Source organism: Anomaloglossus baeobatrachus, chromosome 2 (genome assembly GCF_048569485.1).
Source record: "Anomaloglossus baeobatrachus isolate aAnoBae1 chromosome 2, aAnoBae1.hap1, whole genome shotgun sequence".
Taxonomy (NCBI): Eukaryota; Metazoa; Chordata; class Amphibia; order Anura; family Aromobatidae; genus Anomaloglossus; species Anomaloglossus baeobatrachus.
The window spans coordinates 497,106,727-497,128,932 of record NC_134354.1 but is presented as its reverse complement, the minus strand read 5'-3'; the positions used below and the strand labels follow the sequence as shown (position 1 = coordinate 497,128,932).

The window sequence follows — 22,206 nt, the reverse complement described above, 5'->3', positions numbered from 1 at the left end:
CAGCCGCCCGAGCCCTGTTCGTGTGCACGGACGCTGCAGTCTCCTACAGAGAACACTCGACCCCCACAGGAGAGGACATGTTGTGTTCAGGATAAAGGCATTTCTGGATCGTGGGTATGTACCCTAAGCCTGTTTTCTTTCAGTTAGCAAATTATGGATCCCACCTATTTTGCATCATAATTTTTCTACTTTTCCATCAACATTACAAAAAATGGAATGCACTTAAATTTGTGTAAACCCAATTTGAATGAATGGACATACTCGAACACTGGCTGGACCCTTATCTAGGCTGTAATGGCTAGATCAGTGAATGAAGATGTGCTCATAAAGCCTCTGATAAGCAGAAGTAAGAGATCTACACAAACTAGTGATGCAGAAGATGGCTGATTCAGTCATTGGCTGATTTAGTGGTGGGACAATTTTCATCAATGGTATTACAAAGTAATCTTCTTTATTCATCTGGTACTATTTCTACTACTGGAGAAGTTTCTTTCTCATGCATCAGAGATTTGACCTCATGATATACACACTGCTCCAGCCATAGAATGCATAATAAGGTTCAGTTGTTGGGGCGCTTTGTACAAAAGAAAGGTCTGTTCTATGAACTCCCTTCTTTTTGATTTACAATAAAAAAAAAAAAAAAATTTATTTGGTTTACAAGATTAAAATCTTGAAGCATAGTACATTAGTTATTACATTAATCATTATTATAAATACAACCAACTTAGTGTGCCCCTGATGTCTCCCCAAGGGAGATTTCTACTTGGTCCATACCAGCCGTAAAAAGGACGGGTGCCCCACGAAGACAGTCAAGCTCAGCGTGGACCAATATCGCTATGGGGCAATAATACAAGACATGACAGACAAGGCTGGGGGGGGAGAATGCAGGGAGGGTGGAAGGAGGGTGGGTAATGAGGGTAGGAACAGCAGATTCCCATCTGGATTCAGCCACAGCTAGGAGGTAGTAGTAAATTGTGTCTAAAGTGTGGTCTGCAGCTACTCTGGTCAATTAGCCCAATTCCTGGAGCCATGCAGGGAATTCTGGGGTCTCCCTAAGCATAATCCAGGACACCCAGGTCTCAACAACCCTCTCCCGTGTACCAATGTGTTGGCCTATCAACTCCTCCATTCTATAAATCATGTTGAGTTCCGATACGAGTTCTGCTCACGAGGGGATCGCCTTCCGTTTCCAGTACTTAGGGATTAGGCTTCTCACTGCTGTTAGAACGTGCCGTGCCATTCCCTTTTTAAATCCCGAAATTGAGCCCCCTAAGTAAAAGGAACACCAGCTCTGGTGTGGGTCGGAATTCCTCAGAGGAAAGTTTTTTTTGTTTTTTTTTTTATCAATTGAAACACAATGTCTCAGAAGCTCTTCAGCACCAGACACTCCCACCAAATATAAATGTATGACCCAGTTCCCTGCTCGCACCCCCAGCAAGTGTCGGGAGCGGCGGGAAACATGGCATGAATCTTGGAGGGGCACCTGTACCATTTGGAGATGATCTTGTAATCCTGTGACAGAACATTAAGCGACGACTTCTGAGTGAGTAGGAAAATTCTATCTCGTTCTTTTTCTGAAAAGGTCCTACCCAAGTCCCTCTCCCACGCAAAGAGAAAAGGAGGGCAATGCTGGCCAGACGGTGAGGGGTCTTGAAACAAGTTATATACAGTAGTAGTGAGACTGTGTGTAGCGGGACTTCTTTCTGCACTCATAGGCTCTCAAACTGGGTTAGTGGTCTGAAGATGGTTGCCTGATGGAATAAAGATTTAATGAAACGTTTTATATGTTCGTATAGGAACCAAGCGGCAGGTGGGGCATTTCTCTCAGGAAAGAGAGAATGTAGAGGCCTAATGGACGAGCTAGCTATATACCGTAGTCATGAATAGGCAGGGCCTGATCTTTTGTTTTATGGAGACGGTTGAGTCTGGATACCCCCGCTGCAAAGGCTGGGTTATCGTTATCGATCAATGGTACGAGCGGACCAGGGAAAGTGGACAGCGACAGGTGAGGATTGTCCCTCCCAACGAGCAATACTAGTTGCCTGGTCAAGAATGGCAGGTCCGCAAGTTTGCAACCAGAAAGGGACACGTGCCAGATCCGTACCAGAGGGTTGAGATCTGTTTTTGACATGTCTACAGTGACCCGTCTCTTGGTCCCCCTATGATGATAGTGCTCCAAGAGACAGGTTCTCAGTGATGCATAGTTGTAAAGTTGAAAGTCCGGGAGGCCCGCCAATTCCCTTTTCCTGCCTCAGCTCAACAATTTATAGGCCAGGCGGGGATGTTTGTGTGACCAGATGAACCTTGTGATTGCCGATTTCAATGTGGAGAGGTATAATGCCAGCAGAAGGATAGGGATTTCCTGTAAGAAATATAAGAGGTGGGGAAGGATGTTTATTTTAATTCTGTTAATGTGCCCAAACCAGGAGAGGTGCAAGGAATTCCACTTTTCCAAATCTGCCTCCACAGCTTGCAGAGCTGGGAGGACGTTTGAGGTAAAAAGGTCTGCCGGGTCGTCCGTCAATCGAATGCCCAGGTACGATATGGCTTTCCTGCACCTGCAGAAGGGGAGGGATTCATGCAATTGGTCGATTTAGAGTCAGCAAGAGCGTGATATTGAGGGCTTCCGACTTATGGGAGTTTATTTTAAAATTACTCAGGGTCTCAAATTTGTGGAGTTCCTGGATAATATTAGGTAAACTAATCAGTGGTGACGTTACGTATAGAGGAAAGTTATCCGCAAAAAGGGCTAATTTGTCCTCTCCATCCCCCATTGGAACCCCTGTAGTGGAATGGTTTTTCCTTAGCGCTGTCGCTAAATGCTCTATAACCAGAACATACGGCAACAAATGGCATTCTTGGCATGTTCCATTATTTATCTCAAACGTCTGCGAAAGGCTCTGTGCTGTTGGGGATGAGTAAAGAATTGCTATTCTGTGGAGCATAGTCTCCACCAGTCCCAGCGCCCCAAGTGCCTGGAACATAAGCTCTCAGTGCGCTTTTTTTTTTTTTTTTGGTGTCGATCGACAGGCTGCACATGGGTATTCCCTCCCGTCTTGCTCGGTCTGTCAGGGGAAATGTACCGGATAGTATTATCCCTGGTTTCGCGCCCCACCACAAACCACACTTGGTCCTGGCTTATCAGCTGAGGAAGGAGTGACTGCAGCCTGTTAGATAATTTGGTGTACATCTTAATGTCTATGTTGATGAGGCAAATTGGGTGGTAGCTGCTGCAAAGGGAAGGATCTTTCCGGGCCTTCAGTAGCACCATAATGTGTGCCACTAATGCTTGCTTAGGGAAGGACCCTCCCCCGGACACACAACTGCACACTGCTAGGAACATCGGGCTCAACTGATTTGTGAACATTTTAAAAAAAGCCCACTGTGTAGCCGCCGGCTCTGTACTCTTCCCCATTGGGAGATCTTTCCAGACTGCATTCATCTCCTCTAATGTGAAATCTTTTTCTAGGTCTGCCAGGATCTCTGGGTTTACCTGAGGGAGTTTTATAAAGTTTAAATATTGCCCTATCTTTTCTTTGAACAAATGTCGGGAGAGATCGCGGAACTGTCCCTTGATGTTGTACAGTGACTGATAGTACTGGAGGCATCCTCCAGGGATTTAGGGAGTTCTATGTATTTTCTTTACGCTCACGTCTGTGATGAAGGCGATGTAGCATGCTGGGGGTCTTGGACGTAAGGCCCTGGCCAGCAACCTACCGCTCCTATTTCCTAGATGTTAGAACTGGCTCCACATTTTTTCCCTAGCACATCTGGATTTTTTTATCTAGCATGGATAACCGTTTCTGCCTGGCCGTGGAGAGCTGAGTAAAGAGAGATGGTTCCCGAGAGGCCTTATGTCGCTGTTCCAGGGTGTGGATTTGGTTAGCAAGTGTTTTAATTTCTTCTGCCATCTCCTTTTTGAGTTGTGACCCATGTTTTATAAGAGTACTTTTCAGCACGCATTTAAGGGTTTTCAACTTAACAGTGGGAGAGGACTGGTCCGACTCATGATCCAAAATGAAGTTGGAAATTGTTTAAGACAAGTCGTTAAGACAGATGGGGTCTGGTAACAATTTTTTTTCATTTAACCGCCATGTGAACCCAGGTTTTTTATTAGTGTCCAGCTTGATTGGGAAATAAATGGGCGTGTGATCTGACCAGAGGACAAAGCCTATGTCTGCAGAAATGTGGGAGTCCAAAAGGGGTGTGAGAAACAAAGAAATAGTCTATTCTGCTATACACAGAGTGAACTGCAGAATAAAAACTATAATTTCTGGTTTCTCCTTCCACACATCCACTAGTTTCAGCCTATGCACCTAACCCGCTAGGAGGAAAAGGACCTACCTGATGAGACGTCTATAGATGGGTTCATTGGTAGGCTGAAATCGCCACCTAGTATCACAGGAAGGGGGCCAGCAAAGTCCTCAAGTATTCTTTCTGCACGCCGCACCAAACTGGTCCTTGTTGGGAAAATAAACGTTAGCAATAATAAATTTACGGGAAACCAAAGAGACTTTCAGAAAGATGTATCTGCCCGTAGTATTGGTGAAAGAGTCGATGACGTCCGGGACAAAAGACTTGTGGAAGGCCACTGACTTCCCCCTCGACTTGGAGTCTGGATTTGTGCTATGGTACCATGTGTGATAATATTGAGATGAGCAGTTTGGGACTGAGTCACGTCTAAAGTGCATTTCCTGCAATAGCAGTACCGAGATATGTTGTTTGTGGCTATGGTAACTAATTGGGCTACTTTTTTGTAGGGATATTGAGCCCCTTAATATTGAGAGAACAAAATTTGACCTTACCCATAGCAAGCGACATCACGGACCCCGGATATAGACAGCTGTGACATCAATCTAGACTGGAATGGTGGAAGAAAGGAAAGAGAGGGTAGGGTGGGTGAGGGTCGGGGTACACACAAAAGGGAGAATACATGAATGTGAGGTATGCATCCCTCACACCAACCGTGCATCAAAAAGATGTAAACATCCATTTCTCGCACCATGGGGGAGGAGAGGAAGTCGAGAGCGAGTCGTAGGCCCCTGCCCCCCGACCATGTACAGTGCCTTGTGAAAGTATTCGGCTCCCTTGAATTTTTCAACCTTAAACGTATCCAGGTGTTAGAATGGCCAAGTCAAAGTCCAGACCTGAATCCAATAGAGAATCTGTGGAAAGAGCTGAAAACTGCTGTTCACAAACGCTCTCCATCCCACCTCACTCAGCTCGAGCCATTTGCAAAGGAAGAATGGGCAAGAATTCAGTCTCTCGATGTGCAAAACTGATAGAGACGTACCCCAAGCGACTTGCAGCTGTAATTGCAGCAAAAGGTGGCGCTACAAATTATTAACTTAAAGGGGACGAATAATATTGCACGCCCCAGTTTTGTTATTTATTTTTAAAAAAATTTAAAATAAGCAATACATTTCGTTCAACTTCACAATTGTGTCCCAGTTGTTGTTGATTCTTCACCATAATATTAAAATTTTTATCTTTATGTTTGAAGCTTGAAATGTGGGAAAAGGTTGAAAAATTTAAGGGAGCCGAATACTTTTGCAAGGCACTGTAACTATAAAACATGAGGAAGAAGCCTTATACCATAGAACATTGGTACAGGGGGAGTATCCCCTGTGAACTTTAACCTATAAATGTAGGTAAAGGCAATAATTGGATGTTAAGCATGAAACATTGGGGTCAACTTCTTCTCATTTCGGACAAGGACCCTCCGGGGAGCGACCCCGTCAGATTCAGCAGACACCAGTCCGTGGTGCTCCGTCCCCAGGGCCCGAGTCGGCAAAAAAACAAAAGGGCTTAGATTAGCCCATGAACAAGGCAGTCCGCGCAGCCAACCAGTAGACAGCTGCTAATCAAGGGACGCAGGCCACCTGAAGACCCCCAACTCCCAATGGGGTAAGAGGCGGATCAGTCTCCAGGCCTCATGGGGGGCTGTCTAAAGAAGATAGTGACCTCTGTGGCCTCCTTGACTTTCTCGACCGGCTATCATCTCGGGGGTGATGGTGAAAACTGTGGCCCTGATGGCCAGTCTGGTAGGTCAGTCATTGGCAGTTCAAAAGTTCCGAGGAACTTGGGGAGGTCTCCCAGCTTGCAAAATGTCACCAATTTTCCCTCTTTGAAGGCAACCAAGCTGAAGGGGAAGCTCCACTGATACTGGATACCTCTGTCCCTGAGGTGAGACAGCAAGGGCCGACAAGCTCTGCGGAGGGCCAGATCCGGAAAAAGGGAAACCTGAGCCCCCTCTATAGTAAGTGGGTCCTGTTGTCTGGCTGCTGCCATGACTGCCTCTTTGACCCTGAAGTAGTGCATCCTGCACACCAGAACCTGGCTTGGGGCCCAGGGCTTGGTGTATGCGGTCCAGTTCCATGGTTTCTGTAGAGTCCCCACTCAGTAACTGGGAGAAGATTTTCTGTGCCATGGCGTTTAATGCAATTGAGGGAACAGATTCCGGCAGGCCACGTGTGCGAACGTTGTTCCGCTGGTTTCGGTTTTCTTGATCCTCTAGTCCGGATGCCAGCTCTTCCAGTCTGGTGGCATTAAGGGTGAGGATTTCCCTGTGGACCTGCAGCTCTGACATAGTGACGTCCTGATCTTTCTCGATCCCCTCCACCCTATCTGTGACATTTTCTATTTAAAAGAATGGAACTCCCTCTTATTGCTTTTCTCAAGCCTGCAGACCAATGCCTCTAAGTCCCCTTTTGTGGGCAGAGCCCTGAGGTATGCACTTATCTCCTACAGATTCATTTCTCCAGGGTCGGTCTCCTCTCCACTGGAGCCTCCGTGAGCTGAGCCTGGTGAGTCAGCGCGCTGCATCTCCTGCTGGTGTGGGACCTGCTGCTACTGCTCTGCGGGCGCCATCTTTGACCTCATGCTGTGGGAGTGAGATGGTGTAGCAGCCGTTAGAAAATGGTCCATTCAGCCTAAATCCACTTCAGGATCCGGACCAGGCTTGTCTTCCTTTTTGTGCTTGCCCATAGGGAGTCTTTTATCCATTCCACGTTGCTATAATGGCTGGGGGAATCAGCCTGGGTACGGAGCTCTGGAGTCCTGCGTCCTACTCAGCCATTGGCAAGCCACGTCCCCCACCCCGTGAACCTCTCTTAATTTTGACATTGGTACAGCCTCTGAGCTCTGTGATTGGCTGCAGTGGTGATGTGCACTGGAGATGTAACCATCACAAAACTCTAAGACCAGTGCTTTGGAGTCTATTTTCCTTTTATAACAGCATTTGGGGTCCACTTTCCTTAAAGTAGAAAACCCCTTTAATGATATGAGTGTACCCCCGGAAGAATCTGAGGAACACCTATTCTTTTTGCTACCTGACCATAGCTTGGTGTACAGGCCTATGAGGCATGGTATAACTCTGGCCGAGCACACGTGTGGTATGTTTTGCCAAGAATCTATGAGTGGCCAGTTTGCCATTCCTATGGAAAAGTGACAGGTAGTCATCAGGTTCCAGGTTGGGAAACCCTGATCTATTGGGTGTGACAAGCTTTTCTACATTATGTATCTGCCGCAGTACTAAGTTTAAGAAGTTAGTAAGGAATCTGAGCTTTCATAATCCTCACTTTGTTCTTGTCTGATTACAAATAGACAGGTTTACCAGAAATTCTCATGTCCACGAGATTTTCTCATTGTTGATGTTTACTTTACTTTCCTTTTATGCACTTGTCAAAGTGACCTGAATGAGTTTCTTACAGGGGATAGTCTTGGCCTTATTTAACACGTTGGTAACCTGGCATTCAGGGCCTAAATGACCAAAGACAATGTGGTGCCTTTTCTTGTTGCTTTATTGTAGAATTGGTGCAAATCAATTTGTAGAACCGCTGGGCCAGAGCCCTGAGAAACACCTCCTATCTTACTGCCTCCTCTGGTCTTTCAGAAAAAGGGCCACATATGCTGTCAGGTTAGAGATGGTTCTAAAGACTCTGATCCAGGCCGATATATTTACTTGCTGATAAAGCACCGTTAATTTCGACAGCACTTTATAGACCTCATAATCACTGTCCCCATTAAGGCGGGCTTTGCACGTTGCGACATCGCAAGCCGATGCTGCGATGTCGCACGCGATAGTCCCCGCCCCCGTCGCAGGTACGATATCGTGTAATAGCTGGCGTAGCGAAAATTATCGCTACGCCAGCTTCACATGCACTCACCTGCCCTGCGACTGTCGCTCTGGCTGGCGACCCGCCTCCTTCCTAAGGGGGTGGGTCGTGCGGTGTCATAGCGACGTCACACGGCAGGCGGCCAATAGCGGCGGAGGGGTGGAGATGAGCAGGATGTAAACATCCCGCCCACCTCCTTCCTTCCGCATAGCCGCCGCTGGCAGGTAAGGAGATGTTCCTTGCTCCTGCGGCTTCATACACAGTGATGTGTGCTGCCGCAGGAACGAGGAACTACATCGTACCTGTCGTGGCACCGGCATTATGGAAATGTCGGTGAATGCAACGATGATACGATAACGACGTTTTTGCGCTCGTTCATCGTATCATCTAGCATTTACACAGTACGATGTCGAAAGTGACGCCGGATGTGCGTCACTTTCGATTATGACCCCACCGACCTCGCACGTGCGATGTCGCAACGTGCAAAGCCGCCCTTAGGCTCACAATCTAAGTTCCAATTCAGAATGTATTTGGAATGTGGGAAGAAACTGGAGGAAACCGTACAACTCAGAATCTACGGAAACGCTAAGAAAACATAAAAACGTCTTGCAGGACTCCAGCACTTCAAGACAGCAGTGCCCATGTTTCCCATGGATTAGGTTCTGTGAATTAATTTGCACCAACTCTGTTTAGTTATTATTTGCATAGGCTTATCCACCCTCCACCCCCCCCCCCCCCCCACCCGGTGTAGTGCTGCTTCTCTACCTCTGCTCTGGGCTCTGTAGAGGTGACATCATGACTACACTGCATGTGACTGCTGCAGCCAGTCATTGCACTCAGTGCTGATGCCCATACCTTTTGACATCATGTGCATGGCCACCTGAAGGTAGGATTTCAGAATGTCAGCGCAGTACAAAATCTAGCACATACAGCAATACATACAGTAATAGCCCATGTTGTGATTGTACTATGATGACATGTATAGAAGGGAGACTGGTACCCAAGGAAAATCAGGTGCTGACTGTATAGCTTGATTAAGAGGAGTTTGATGGACACCTAACCATCAGAACTGGAATGAATCAGAAGAGAAAGATCATTAGAATCTTGTATCTGATGGAAGAGTGGTTCAAGTCAAAGGGAATCTGTCAGCTAGTTTTTGCTATGTAATCTGAGTACAGCATGCTGTAGGGGTTAAACAAGAAAAATCCACTATGCCTCTCATCAGCCTGTGTGCTGTTTTTACATAAACTAAAGGCATTATCACCTAGTGATTATCATTGCTGGACTACAATGTCACATGCATGACAGTCCAGCATGCCCCCTCCTGTGATTGATACCTCACAGTCCATGTACAAGCTCTATTGAAAGCCTGATGTGGGTGGGACAGTTCTCTCAGCTCTGCTGCTAAATCTAAAAGCTTTGATTGTGTCAGAACATCTGCACCCAGTAATCTAAGTGATACATCATTGGATTCAGAGTCTCTTTACCTCATTCATGCTGTTCTCAGATGAAGTAGCAAAAACCTGCTGACAGATTCCCTTAAAGCAACAATTTTTCTTCTTTTTCTTCCAGAAAAGCCCTTTAGAATAAGGCCAAATATAGGAGCATGCAAAACTAATATGAATTTTACATCTAACAGAATGTGTTCATGTTTTTTCTTTCTTCAGGTACTTTGCACTTGGTCTATTGTATCACTACAACAAGCAGGATGCCGCTGCCGTGCAGGTAATTGCATCAGCTAGACATTTTTTTATACTGTACCTCTGTGTGCATGGATCCATAAAGGGGTATTCCCAGCTATATCATCACAACCTCTAGGGCTCCACTGATCCCGAGAATGAGCGGGCTGGTGCAGTACTGCTACCTCATGCTTTTTGGCGTGAATCGGTCCGGCTGTTGTTCTTTGCACAATGGATGCTGGGACTCTGCTGTACAAAGAATCCGCAAAGGGAAATAGCATGAAACAAATGCTGTGGGTCCTTCATTTTCAGAATTGATGGGGATCCCAGTGGCCACACCAGCACCAATATATAAAGTGAGAGCATATCTTAGTCACCTCTTTAATAGATGATGATATTTTGCTTGTGCCCATTTTCTGGCCACTGGTAAACTTGTTTTAGAAATCCAGTAAATGAATAAGAAATCATGTACAATTATAGAAATCTATAACTTTGAAAGTATATAAAGGATTCTAATGACCTCTTCAGATCTCTGCAGTGACATTATCATTCCCATGTGTCCGCTCCCATGCATGGTGTGGAATATTACAGTATAACAAAGGTGTATATGAGACCTTGGGTAACACATGATCTGCTGATCCTCCATTCCATGTCATATTACGAGATCTCTTGAGAAATCAATATAACAGGAAGTTGGAAGGTGTTAGACAAGTGTTAAGAAGCTTGTATCAGTCTGATTTGCTGCTGAGAATTGAATATAGTTTTACTGACATTCACAAATATCTCTGATTTTAATGGGATTTTACAAACTCTGTTATTAAAGGGGTTGTCTGGTTATTTGTTTATTTTACACTGTTGGTTTCCTTTGCATAAAAATAAGAATGACGGATGTATCCACTACAGCATCCAGTCTTTGTGGATATAGCTGTCATGTGGACCACTGCAGCCAATCACTCAGACTGCTGAGCCCAGTGATTTTCTGCATCCATCACATAAGGTAGACATGACAGCCAACTCAACAAACATTGGTGGCTGCAGCAGGGAGGCAGCATAGGTAAGTACAGTTGAGTTTGTTAATTTTAAATGGCTAACTGGGTAAAAAAAAAAAGTTAAACCGTACCTCTCCTTTTAACTCCTTAATGCCCCATGATGGATATATCCCTGATAGAGCATGTCAGGGACTTTGAAGTGCGGTCTAAGAAGCAGAGCCCGCTGCACACAGGACAGATGACGGCTATAGTGTATATAGCCGGCATCCACCTCTAACAGCAAAGATCGTTGCTGCCCTGAACTCCAGCTGTTAACCTCTTAAATACCACTGTTAATTGCTGATTGTGGCACCTAAGTGCTGCGTTCTTGTATAAAGTACTATATTTACATAAGCATTTTTTAGACTAAATCTTTGTTTATCCTTTCTTACAGATTTGGGTAAGAATTGTGAATGGTGAGCTTGAAGACAACACTCGGTCAGACCTGTTTGAGTATATTGTGGACTTTCTGACGTTCTCCAAAGATCAGCATCTGGTGTGGCAATATGCAGACTGGGTTTTGCAGAAAAGTGAGCAGGTTTGTGGTTCTTGGCTTGGGTTAAGGCAGTAAGTCTTTTTTGCATGGTCAAGAAGTATTCTCATGCCTTAAAGGCCCATATGCATGGACCAACCAGTGGCAGAATACGACCGCTGATGGGTAAACTTTTACTAATCCGTGATTGTCTATTTACACTGGCAGACCAAAGTAAATGATGTGCACAAAGTTATTCTTTGCAGTGTGAGGCCTGTTTACACAGACAATGCATTGCCCAGAATGATGATCTTTTACGCTGTGCAAGAGAGCGTTTCACCCTAAGAACTAGCAGTATAAATGTGTGATAGCTGATGTTTTTACAAATACCATTTTTTGGCTAGAGGCAAACTTTTGATCGCCTGCTATTGCATATTGTCGCAGTGGCCCAAAAAAACCCGTAATTTTGGCGGTTTAAATTTTATTTCCTTTACGCAGTTGACCAATTGGATTAATTTATTTTAGATTTTGATAGGTCAGACATATCTGAACTTTACAATACCAAATATGTATATTTTTTTTTAATTATCTTTTATGGTTTTATTTTTTTAAATGGGGCAAAAAGGGGGTAATTTGACTAACACTATATAACATGTATGTATGTATGTATGTATGTGTATGTATGTATATATATATATATATATATATATAACTACACTTAATAAACTTTTTATTGCTTTTACTAGTTCCCTTAGGGGACTTGAAGCTGCGATAGACTGATCACTTTGGCTGTGCAGAACAGTGCTTCAGCGCCGCTCTGTACAGCCCAAATGCGGACTTCCTGTGAACGCCAGCTGTGCGCCTGCATTCACCAGAACTACGGCATGACAGTGACAGAGATCATCAGCTGACCCCTGGCTGTTCTAACACTCCATCAGTACCCCGCGATCTTATCACGGGGCTGCCGATGGCAACCAAGAATGTCATGCTTGCTGTTGGCGCTCTTTGAATCCCGCTGTCTATCTTTTAAGCGAGTTAACAGCTGCAGGCAGATCTCCTCCGCTCTGCTCCGTTGCTTTTTAGAGGCACATGTCCACTGATCAGATCAGCCGACTTGCAGGGAAAGATGCCGGCTCAGAATGTGAGCTCACATCAAAGGGAGCGACACAACCTTAGATGTACTGGTATGTCCAAGGTCGTGAAGGGGTTAAATATTCAGGTATCAAGGTAATTATTATCCTTTTGCATTGACTGAGAACACTTTAGTTGTTGAATGATAAAATGTAACCATCAACAATACAAATTGCTGAATAATTGTGCACACAGTTTACTCTCCTTACGGTCTAACGATAATGATGAGAGCATTGCGGTTCCTTTTTTTCTGTAATCACTCCATTCAGGCCCTGATCACTGGAGTAGGAGATATGGAAACAGTGAGAGTAGCTGAGCTCCACAGTTTCATTTTCTTCCATTCATAGTTCAGCTCTTTCTGTAGCTTAATCTCTAGTCCTTTGGGCTTGGATACACTCTTTCCTGTCTCAGACATAAAAAGCTAATATAGAAATATCCCTATTAAGGTTTTGACTTTTCTAGCCTTTCATTTAATAACTGTTAAAACTACAACATCTTTAGAAAAAAAAGCTGCAGTTTTGCTGCGATTAATTAAAATCTGCCAAAAGTCTCATGTAAATATATACCACCATCATATTTCAAATGTAGGCAATCACTAAAGTTTCAATCTATTCTATCATGAACAATAGAGGGGGTGAACAATTAATTTCCTCGAGCGGTCACTTGACCTACGGTGACTGTGGAGGGCTGAACCAATAGGCTGATTCTGATTCTGCTCAATATTGACCCCTTAAGGATCGGGCAATTTTTCATTTTTGCATTTTCGTTTTTTCCTCCTTTTATTCCAAGAGCCATAATATTTTTTTTATTTTTCTGTCAATATAGCCATATGTGGGCTTGTTTTTTGCAACATGAGTTGTACTTTTGAATGATGCTACCCATTTTTTTCATAAGATGTAATTGTAAGTGAGGAAAAAATTCCAAGTGTTGTGAAATGGCAAAAAAAAAGTGAAATTCTTCCAATTGTTATTTGGGTTTTTCATTTCCAGAGGTTATTTTACCATTAAACTGACCTGGCAGTATTGTTCTCCAGGTAAGTTTGATTAGGTAGATACCAAACATGTACATGTTTTGTTTCATTTAACTGGTGAAAACAAAATTCCAAAATGTAAAAAAAAAAAAAATCTTGCTTAGATCGAGACTTTCAGAGAGCCATAACGTTTTAAATTTCTATGATTATGGGGCTGTGTGAGAAATCACCATCTCCTATGAATGCTGGTCACAGGCTGGTTTTCATAGGAGTACTGTGATGCCAGACACAGGGGTCTTCAGCAGACCCCTGGATGGCATGACCATTCCTTATCCGTGTCCCACGGTCACGTCGTGGGAGCACCAATGAGGGTATAGAAGAGTGCAGTTCCCTGACGGCTCGTGTTAAATGCCACTTTCAGAGTTTGGCAGACGCATTCAACAGCTTAACAAACGCAATCGGAGTGACGCTGCACCCGTGACTGTTAGAGACACGTGTCGGCTGATTAAATCAGCCAGCATGTGCAGGGAAACATGTGGGCTCAGCGTGCGAGCCTCCATGGAAGGCAGGGTATGGAAGAGGTTAATATTCAAATATTAATTAAAATTAATAGAAAATACTCCTATCACTTAACACTAGAAGTCCCAGGAATTTCGAGCTCCATAGAGTTCCAATGGTAGAAATGTTAAATGACCCCTCTCTGGGACTTCTAGTGTTAACCTGTTCCTGATCGCCCGCTGTTGATAAACGTCGGCAATTGTTGGGTTTGGGGACTCCAGAGAGGCCGCAAATTCTAGTTCTGACCGGCGATCTCATCGGGACATGATTGGATCAGGTCTCAATGATGATTACCCTTTGCCATCTTCCATATGCTGCAATCAATAACGATTGCAGCACATAGAAGTGATCACGGGAGCTGAGGGTTGTCATGGAACCCGGACGTCAAATGATGTATTCTTGAATGTGGTTTTGAGTACTCTTGAAGTGCAGTTTTTAAAATGTTGCCACTTTTGGGTGTTTTCTGTTACATACGCCGTACAGTCACTTCAAATGTGATGTGGTCCCTAAAAAAAAAAAATTATTTTGTAAATTTTGTTGGAGAAATGAAAAATTGGTGATTAAAATTTTATCCCATTTAACTTAACCCCTTAACGACCGCGGGCCGTAAAATTACGTCCTAGCGGTCATAACGTTACTTCCCGCGGTCTGCCGCCGGCAGCATGCTGCAATCGGCGCACATCTCAGCTGATTTTCACAGCTGAGATGTATGCCTGCTAGGCACGAGTAGAATCGTTATCTGCTCGTGCCATTTAACCCCTTAAATGGCGCTGTCAATATGTGACAACGCCATTATAAGCGCGATCGCGGTAAACATTTACTTACCGCCCGATACCGGAAGTCACGTGACGCGATCACGTGACTTCCGGTAGTTGTCATGGTAGCACAGGGTCATGTGATGACTCCTGTGCTAGACATGAATTGCTTTCACTTTCGCTGTTCCCGCGGCACAGTGAAAAAGAAAGTGAGCGTATCTGCTGTTTACAGCTGTATAGCTGTGATCAGCAGATAGTGCAGTGCGATCGGACTACTGATCGCAATAGCCCCCTAGGGGGACTAGTAAAATAAAAAAAAAAAGTTGAAAAAAGTTTTTAAAAATTAAAAAAACACAAAAAAACCTAAAAGTTCAAATCACCCCCCCCATTCGCCCCATTGAAAATTAAAGGGTTAAAAGAATAAAAAATATACACACGTTTGGTATTGCCGCGTTCAGAAACGTCCGATCTATCAAAATATGAAATCAATTAATCTGATCAGTATACGGCGTAGCGGCAAAAAAATTCCTAACGCCAAAACGACGTTTTTTTGTCGCCACAACTTTTGTGGAAAATGCAATAAGAGGCGATCAAAACGTAGCATCTGTGCAAAAATGGTACTGTTAAAAACGTCGGCTCGAGACGCAAAAAATAAGCCGTCACTGAGCCATAGATCCCGAAAAATGTGAACGCTATGGGTCACGGAATATGGCGTAAAACGTGTGCCACTTTTTTCGGACAAACTTCCGATTTTTTTTTTAACCCCTTATATAAAAGTAAACCTATACATGTTTGGTGTCAACGAACTCGCACTGACCTGAGGCATCGCACCCACACATCAGTTTTACCATATAGTGAACACAGTGAATAAAATATCTCAAAAACAATAGTGCTATCGCACTTTTTTTTGCAATTTTTCTGCATTTTGGAATTTTTTTTGCCGTTTTCCAGTACACTATATGGTAACACTGATGTTTTCATTTAAAAGTACAGCTCGTTCCGCAGAAAAATGAGCCCTCACATGACCATATTGACTGAAAAATAAAAAAGTTACGTCTCTCAGAAAAAGAACAGTGAAAAAAAAAAAAGGAAAGCGAAAAATCGGCCGGTCGTGAAGGGGTTAATACTAGAGTTGAGCGAGTACCTAACTATTCGTTCTCACTATACCCATAACAAGTACTGTCTAATACTCGTGTATTCATTCCGAATAATGTGTGCGATGCAAGTCAATGGGGAAAACTTGCAATGTAATGAGTAACCCGAATGCTATTTGCTATTCGCATGAATAGTGCAGCATTTGGGTTACTCGTTACTTTGCAAGTTTTTTCCCACTGACTTGGATCGCACACACAATTCGGAATGAATACGCAAGTATTAGACAGTACTCGTTGCGAGAACGAATAGTTAGGTTATTACTCAACTCTAGTTAATACCAAAAATAATTTTCATAAATTATGCTGATGTAAGGTTAGGAACGATTTTGTGTAGTATAACTAGTTTGTTTAAGGACATAAAAATGAAAAGTTTGAAAATTGAAATTTTTTTCCCCATGTATTTTTTTTTTTTCTTTCAAATTTTAGATTTTTTTCATAAATTAAATAAATGCAAATAATATGTACCAGAATTTACCACTAACATGAAGTACAAAGTGTCATGAAAAACTAATCTTAAAATCACTGGGATATGTTGACGCGTTCCAGAGAAGAACCGCACATAGTCCCAAATATACAGCATAACCCCTACATAGCCTCCATATATTGAATATGAGCCCTCACATAGCCTCCTGTATACAAGTTCACATTCCATACACCTATACGTTTTTAACAACCGAACACGGTCACCTCACTCCCGTTCCCTTGACGCTCTGCTCGGTCTCCGGTGCACTGCTACTACGCACAGCAGACACGATGTATTGAGGTCATTGCATCTGCTGTCTTAGTCACACACGCTGATTGGTGGAAGAAGGAGCCAGTAGTGACTCATTCTCCACCAATGTATTTACTGCTATCTGCATCCTGAGGATGTAGATAGCGGGGAGTTCGGGACGTCGGTAGACAAAGGCATGGTACCGCCCATGGGCAACTGTTTTCAGCCCTCCGGATGTCTCGTTCGCAGGCTGGATTGGAACAGCCAGAGGGGCCTGTGGGCCGTACTTTGCCCATGTCTGCATTACCATACCATAATTGTATCATATTTTGTTTGGTTGCCTTTGTGTCTACCTATATGGACAGGTTTCTTCACAGGGATAGTCTCCTCTAGCAGTATCCGTACCACTATACTTACAGGAGACGTTAAATCAGTATCGTTCATTAATTCCAACAATCCTTATTTCTTATTTTTAAATCTTGTTGTAATATCTTTCAGGTCGGGGTACAGATTTTTACCAAACGGTCACTAGAAGAACAGTCACTGAATGGCTTCTGTCCAGATAAGATCATCAGTCATCTCTGCAAGTATCGTAAGGCATTATTTTTCTACCTGGAACATTTAGTCATGGAAAAGAAAATTCAGGTAATAAGCATGTCAAATAGATAGAAACCCCAAACAATGTAAAATTAATTTTACAGTCATGGCCTAAAGTGTTGGCACCCTTGAAATTGTTCCATAAAATGAAGTACTTCTTCCAGAAAATTATTTGTTACACATATTGTGTCTTACACATGTTTATATCCTTTTGTGTGTACTGGAACAACACAAGAAAAACTGAGAAAAATGGGCAAATTGCACATAATTTCACACAACACCCAAAAAATGGGTCAGACAAAATTGTGGACACCTTCTCAAAATTGTGGGAAAACAGCTTTGTTTCAAGCATGTGATTTTCATTCAAAAACACATGTGGCAAGTAACTGGTATGGGTAATATGACAATCGCTCCTGAAACCAGATAAAAAGGGGAGAAGACTTAATCTTTGCATTCTGTGTCTGGGTGTGCCAGGCTAAGCATGGAGAACAGGAAGAGGAGAAGAGAACTGTCTGGGGACAGTTGAGAACAAAAAATTGTTGAAAAATATCAACCATATCAAGGTTACAAGTCCATGTCTATAGATCTTGATGTTCATTTTCCACGGTTCACAACATAATCAAGAATTTTCCAATCCATGGCACTGTAGTGAATCTCCGTGAATGTGGACGGCAGAGAAAAATTAATGAAAGGTTGTTATGCAGGATAGTCCAAATGATGGAATAATAAATGTGTAATTGCAATAATTTTCTTGGAGAAATGCTTCATTCTCTGGAACAATTTCAAGGGTGCCAACACTTTCTGCCATGACTGTATACAGTATATCACATAAATGAGTATGCACCTTACATTTTTGTACATATTTTATATCTTTTTATGGGATAACACTAAAGATATGTACTTTGATACAATGTAAATCAGTCAGTGTACAGCTTGAATAACTGTAAATTTGGTGTGACCACTAAATAACTCAACACACAGCCATTAATGTCAAAACCTCTGGCAACAAAAGTGAGTACACCTATAAGTGAAAATGGCCAAATTGTGCCCCATTAGCCATTTTCCCTCCCCGGTGTCATGACTCATTAGTGTTGTAAGGTCTCAGGTGTGAATGTGGAGCAGGTGTGTTACATTTCATGTTATTGCTCACACATTCTCTCATACTGGTCACTGGAAGTTCAACATGGCACATCACAGCAAAGAATTGTCTGAGGATCTGAAAAAAACAATTGTTGCTCTACATAAAGATGGGCTAGGCTAGAAGAAGACTGCCAAAACCCTGAAACAGATCTGCAGCATGGTGGCCAAAACTATACAGCGGTTTAACAAGACAGGTTTCAGTTAGAACAGGCCTCACTATAGTCAACCAAAGAAGCTGAGTGCACGTGCTCCTCATCATATCCAGAGGATGTCTTTTCAAAATAGTCGTATGCGTGCTTGGCAGCATTGCTGCGGAGTTAAAGTGATGGGGGGGTCAGCCTGTCAGTGCGCAGACCTTACTCCACATGCTGTATCAAATTGGTCTGCATGGCGGTTATCCCAGAAGGAAACTGTTTGCTGAATACAAGCAGACTAAGGCTATGTGCGAACAATGCTTCATTTCATGCGTTTACGCTGCATATTGCACTGCAACGTAAACGCATGCGTCCTTGTCCCCAGCACAATCTATGAAGATTTTGCATAATCCATCCGCACGTGGCGTTTGAGATTGCAGCGATTTTGCATGCTGAAATTTTGATCCAAATCGCTGCACTCAAAAAAGTAACATGTCACTTATTTGGTGCGTTTTGGATGCTGCTCCCTCTCTGTCTATGGGAGAGGCAGCATCCCGAGCGCATGAAATCGACATCTATTCTGCAGACACACTGCATCCATTACACAGTGTTTCTGCAGCGATTTGAAGCGCACATGCACTGCCAAATCGCTGAAGATTTTTCAGCATGGACACTATGCAACGTGCGCACATAGCCTAAGGGCATGGATTACTGGAATCATGTCCTGTTGTCTGATGAGACCAAGATAAACTTATTTGCTTCAGATGGTGTGAAGCGGCAATTGGGTGAGGAATACAAAAACAGGGGTTTCTTGGCTACAGTAGAGCATGGTGGTGGGAATGTCATTGTTTGGGACTGCATGAGTGTTGCCGGTTGTGCGGAGCTACTGTTCATTGAGGGAATCGTGAATGCCAACATGTACTGTGTCACACTGAAGCAGAACATGATCCCCTACCTCCAGAAACTAGGCCACAGGGCAGTATTCCAACAAGATGACTACCCCAAACACACCTCGGCCTTGCTAAAGAAACTGAGGGTAAAGATGCACATTTGTAAAATAGACATTTTATTGGCATTTCTTTTGTACAGAAAGAAAATTATCACACACACCTGGCTGTGCTGTATCTTGAAGAAATCCTACGTGTGAAGTCCATGGAGTCTCCAAACCAGACTGAGCTGGATGATTTGCGTCAGAGGTTTCAGAATCTCCTACAGAAGTCGGATCTGTATCGGGTTCTCTTGCTTATTGGTGAGTGTGTAGGACAAGGTATCGGAAGGCAGGAGGCTAGTAGAGGATGTTTTAGCCCTGGGTGTATGAGATATCCTTGCAGACAGAATTATTCTGTTCTTTCTGACGTGTATTTTTTTTAATGTATAAACCGCTAAATGTTTCTTTCAAGTAGTTTGTGTAATTAGCTTATTTGTTAAATGTTGTTCAGTGTGTACAGCGCACCTATATGTAACTGCCAGAGTGACCACCCTGAATGCCCTTGCATTTGTGGTGTCCAGCCTGGTCCTCCTACCTAGTACAGAGCTCCAAGAATGTCATCCACATTTTATTGGTAAAGATAAGCACCTTACAAAGTATCAAAGTGGCTTCTTTTATAGGAATAATATATGGGTATTATTGAATAACTGTTTTATCAACTTGCCAATTAACCAGTTTTGTGTTTTCATTTTTCTTATCCTTCTTTCAAGGACGATAACCTTTTTTCACACTTGTTTTTGTCTTGTATAGTTCTAAAGATGTATTTTAAAATGGGTATTATTTATTTAGGGGGTCCCGCTTTTTGATCTTCAGGTGTTTTATCAGTTGTTTTAATGACTATAAGGCTAAAAGCCACTTTACACACAGCGACATCACTAGCGATGTCGCTGGTGAAAGCACCCGCCCCTGTCGTTTGTGTTTCACGGGCAAATCGCTGCCCGTGGCGCACATACTTACCTGCCTAGCGACGTCGCTGTGGCCGGCGAACCGCCTCCTTTCTAAGGGGGCGGTTCGTTCAGTGTCACAGCGACGTCACTAAGCGGCCGCCCAATAGAAGTGGAGGGGCGGAGATGAGCGGGCCAAACATCCCGCCCACCTCCTTCCTTCCTCATTGCGGGCGGCCGCAGGTAAGGTGAAGTTCCTCGTTCCTGCGGTGTCACACATAGCGATGTGTGCTGCTGCAGGAACGACGAACAACCTGCGTCCTGCAACAGCAACGATAATCGGGAAAGGAACGACGCATCAACGATTAGGTAAGTAATTTTGATCGTTAATGGTCGTTCGTGCGTTTCACATGCAACGACATCGCTAACAAGGCCGGTTGTGCGTCACGAATTTCGTGACCCCAACGATATCTTGTTAGCGATGTCGTTGCGTGTAAAGCGGCCTTTAGTTCACATTAGAGTACCACTCCCAACATTTTTTTTTTTAATTTTATTTTAATGCTGCAGTAATGCTGTAAATGTACATCCTCTGCCCCCTGTGTTATACTCACCTGCGACCGTCTTCATCTTTTTCCAGCTTCACTCCCGTCGATCTCCAGCGATTTGTGACCTTCCAGCAGCTCCAGTGTTTCATGGAGCAGGCCGGAGGTTACAACTCAATACAACTTTATGAGAGCCTTGATCTGGCTCTGACAGAGTGGCATTGAGTGCTTGTGACGTAACTTCTGACTTCCGGGCAGTCAGAAGCTGCAGGCACAAAATGGCACAAATGGATCGGAGGGCGTCTTATGAAAACGCTGGAAGATAAGTATAAGATGGGGGGCATGGGGCTTACAATTTACAAGCGCTGAAAACAAAATGCTGGAGTGGTGTTATAATACAGTGCTGTACATCTAGCACTATGTTGGCGTTTCTGTTGACATCCCCAAAAAATTGTATTCCGACGCTTTAATGGAGTTGACAGTGTCACTGTGGACACTGTTTGGCCTAAATCATGACACTATTCATCTGTTTCAAACATGCTCCACTAAACTGCAGGAGTGGCTGGTTATCTAGGCAACTAGTAGTAAATTAAAAATCCCTTCGTTACTGAGAATTGAGATGAATGAAACTGTAAATCTGCTTATTTTTATGAACACTTAAACCTCTCCTTATGAACGTTATCCTATAAAAGTATAGCTTCTAGGGTGTGATTCTGATATCATTCATACGTATATACAGCATACTAATGTTTCTGGCGGTGCTACTTGATCTGTGAGGGAGAGGTGAACATGGCCTAATATCTGGGAACCAGTGACGTAACTGGAGTTTGATGGGCGCCAGTGCAAAGTTTGGACCTGGCCCCTGTCCACCCACGTACATGGACAATTGGAGTACGGGATAATGACACTGACACTCAGGTTACGGGGTAATAACACTGACACTTGGCTCCTATCCTCAGGACCCAGGTTTCCCATGATCTGAAATCTCTTGATCATCACCCAGGTTTCCAATGTTCTGATATCCATCTTGTCCTCGGCACCCAGCTTCCCCATGCTCTGCTATACATCTTTCAGAAGGAGCATTTTTCCCCTCAGCACATACCATTCCCATCCCCTACTTGTATCTTTGTCCCCCCTTGTATATAGTTCTCCAAATACAATAATGGCCCCCACATAGCCTTCCATATAGTATAAAGGGTCCCGCATAACCCTTCATATATAAGAATGCACCCCCCATATGCCTCCATGTATTATAATGCATTTCCCATAGTCCTCCATGTATTATAATTCACCCCATAGTTCTCCATATATTATAAAACACCGCCATAGTCCTCCATGTATTATA

General features: G+C 43.6%; 1 protein-coding gene across 1 annotated transcript in view; it reads left to right on the top strand.

The window, feature by feature from the left end:
• The window catches only part of TGFBRAP1 (transforming growth factor beta receptor associated protein 1), a 51,682-nt gene that overhangs the window by 28,150 nt on the left and 1,326 nt on the right, over window positions 1-22,206 (top strand). The window contains 4 exon segments of the mRNA XM_075333809.1: window positions 9,785-9,842; window positions 11,219-11,362; window positions 17,075-17,221; window positions 19,537-19,696. Coding sequence (XP_075189924.1) covers window positions 9,785-9,842; window positions 11,219-11,362; window positions 17,075-17,221; window positions 19,537-19,696 — 509 coding nt within the window.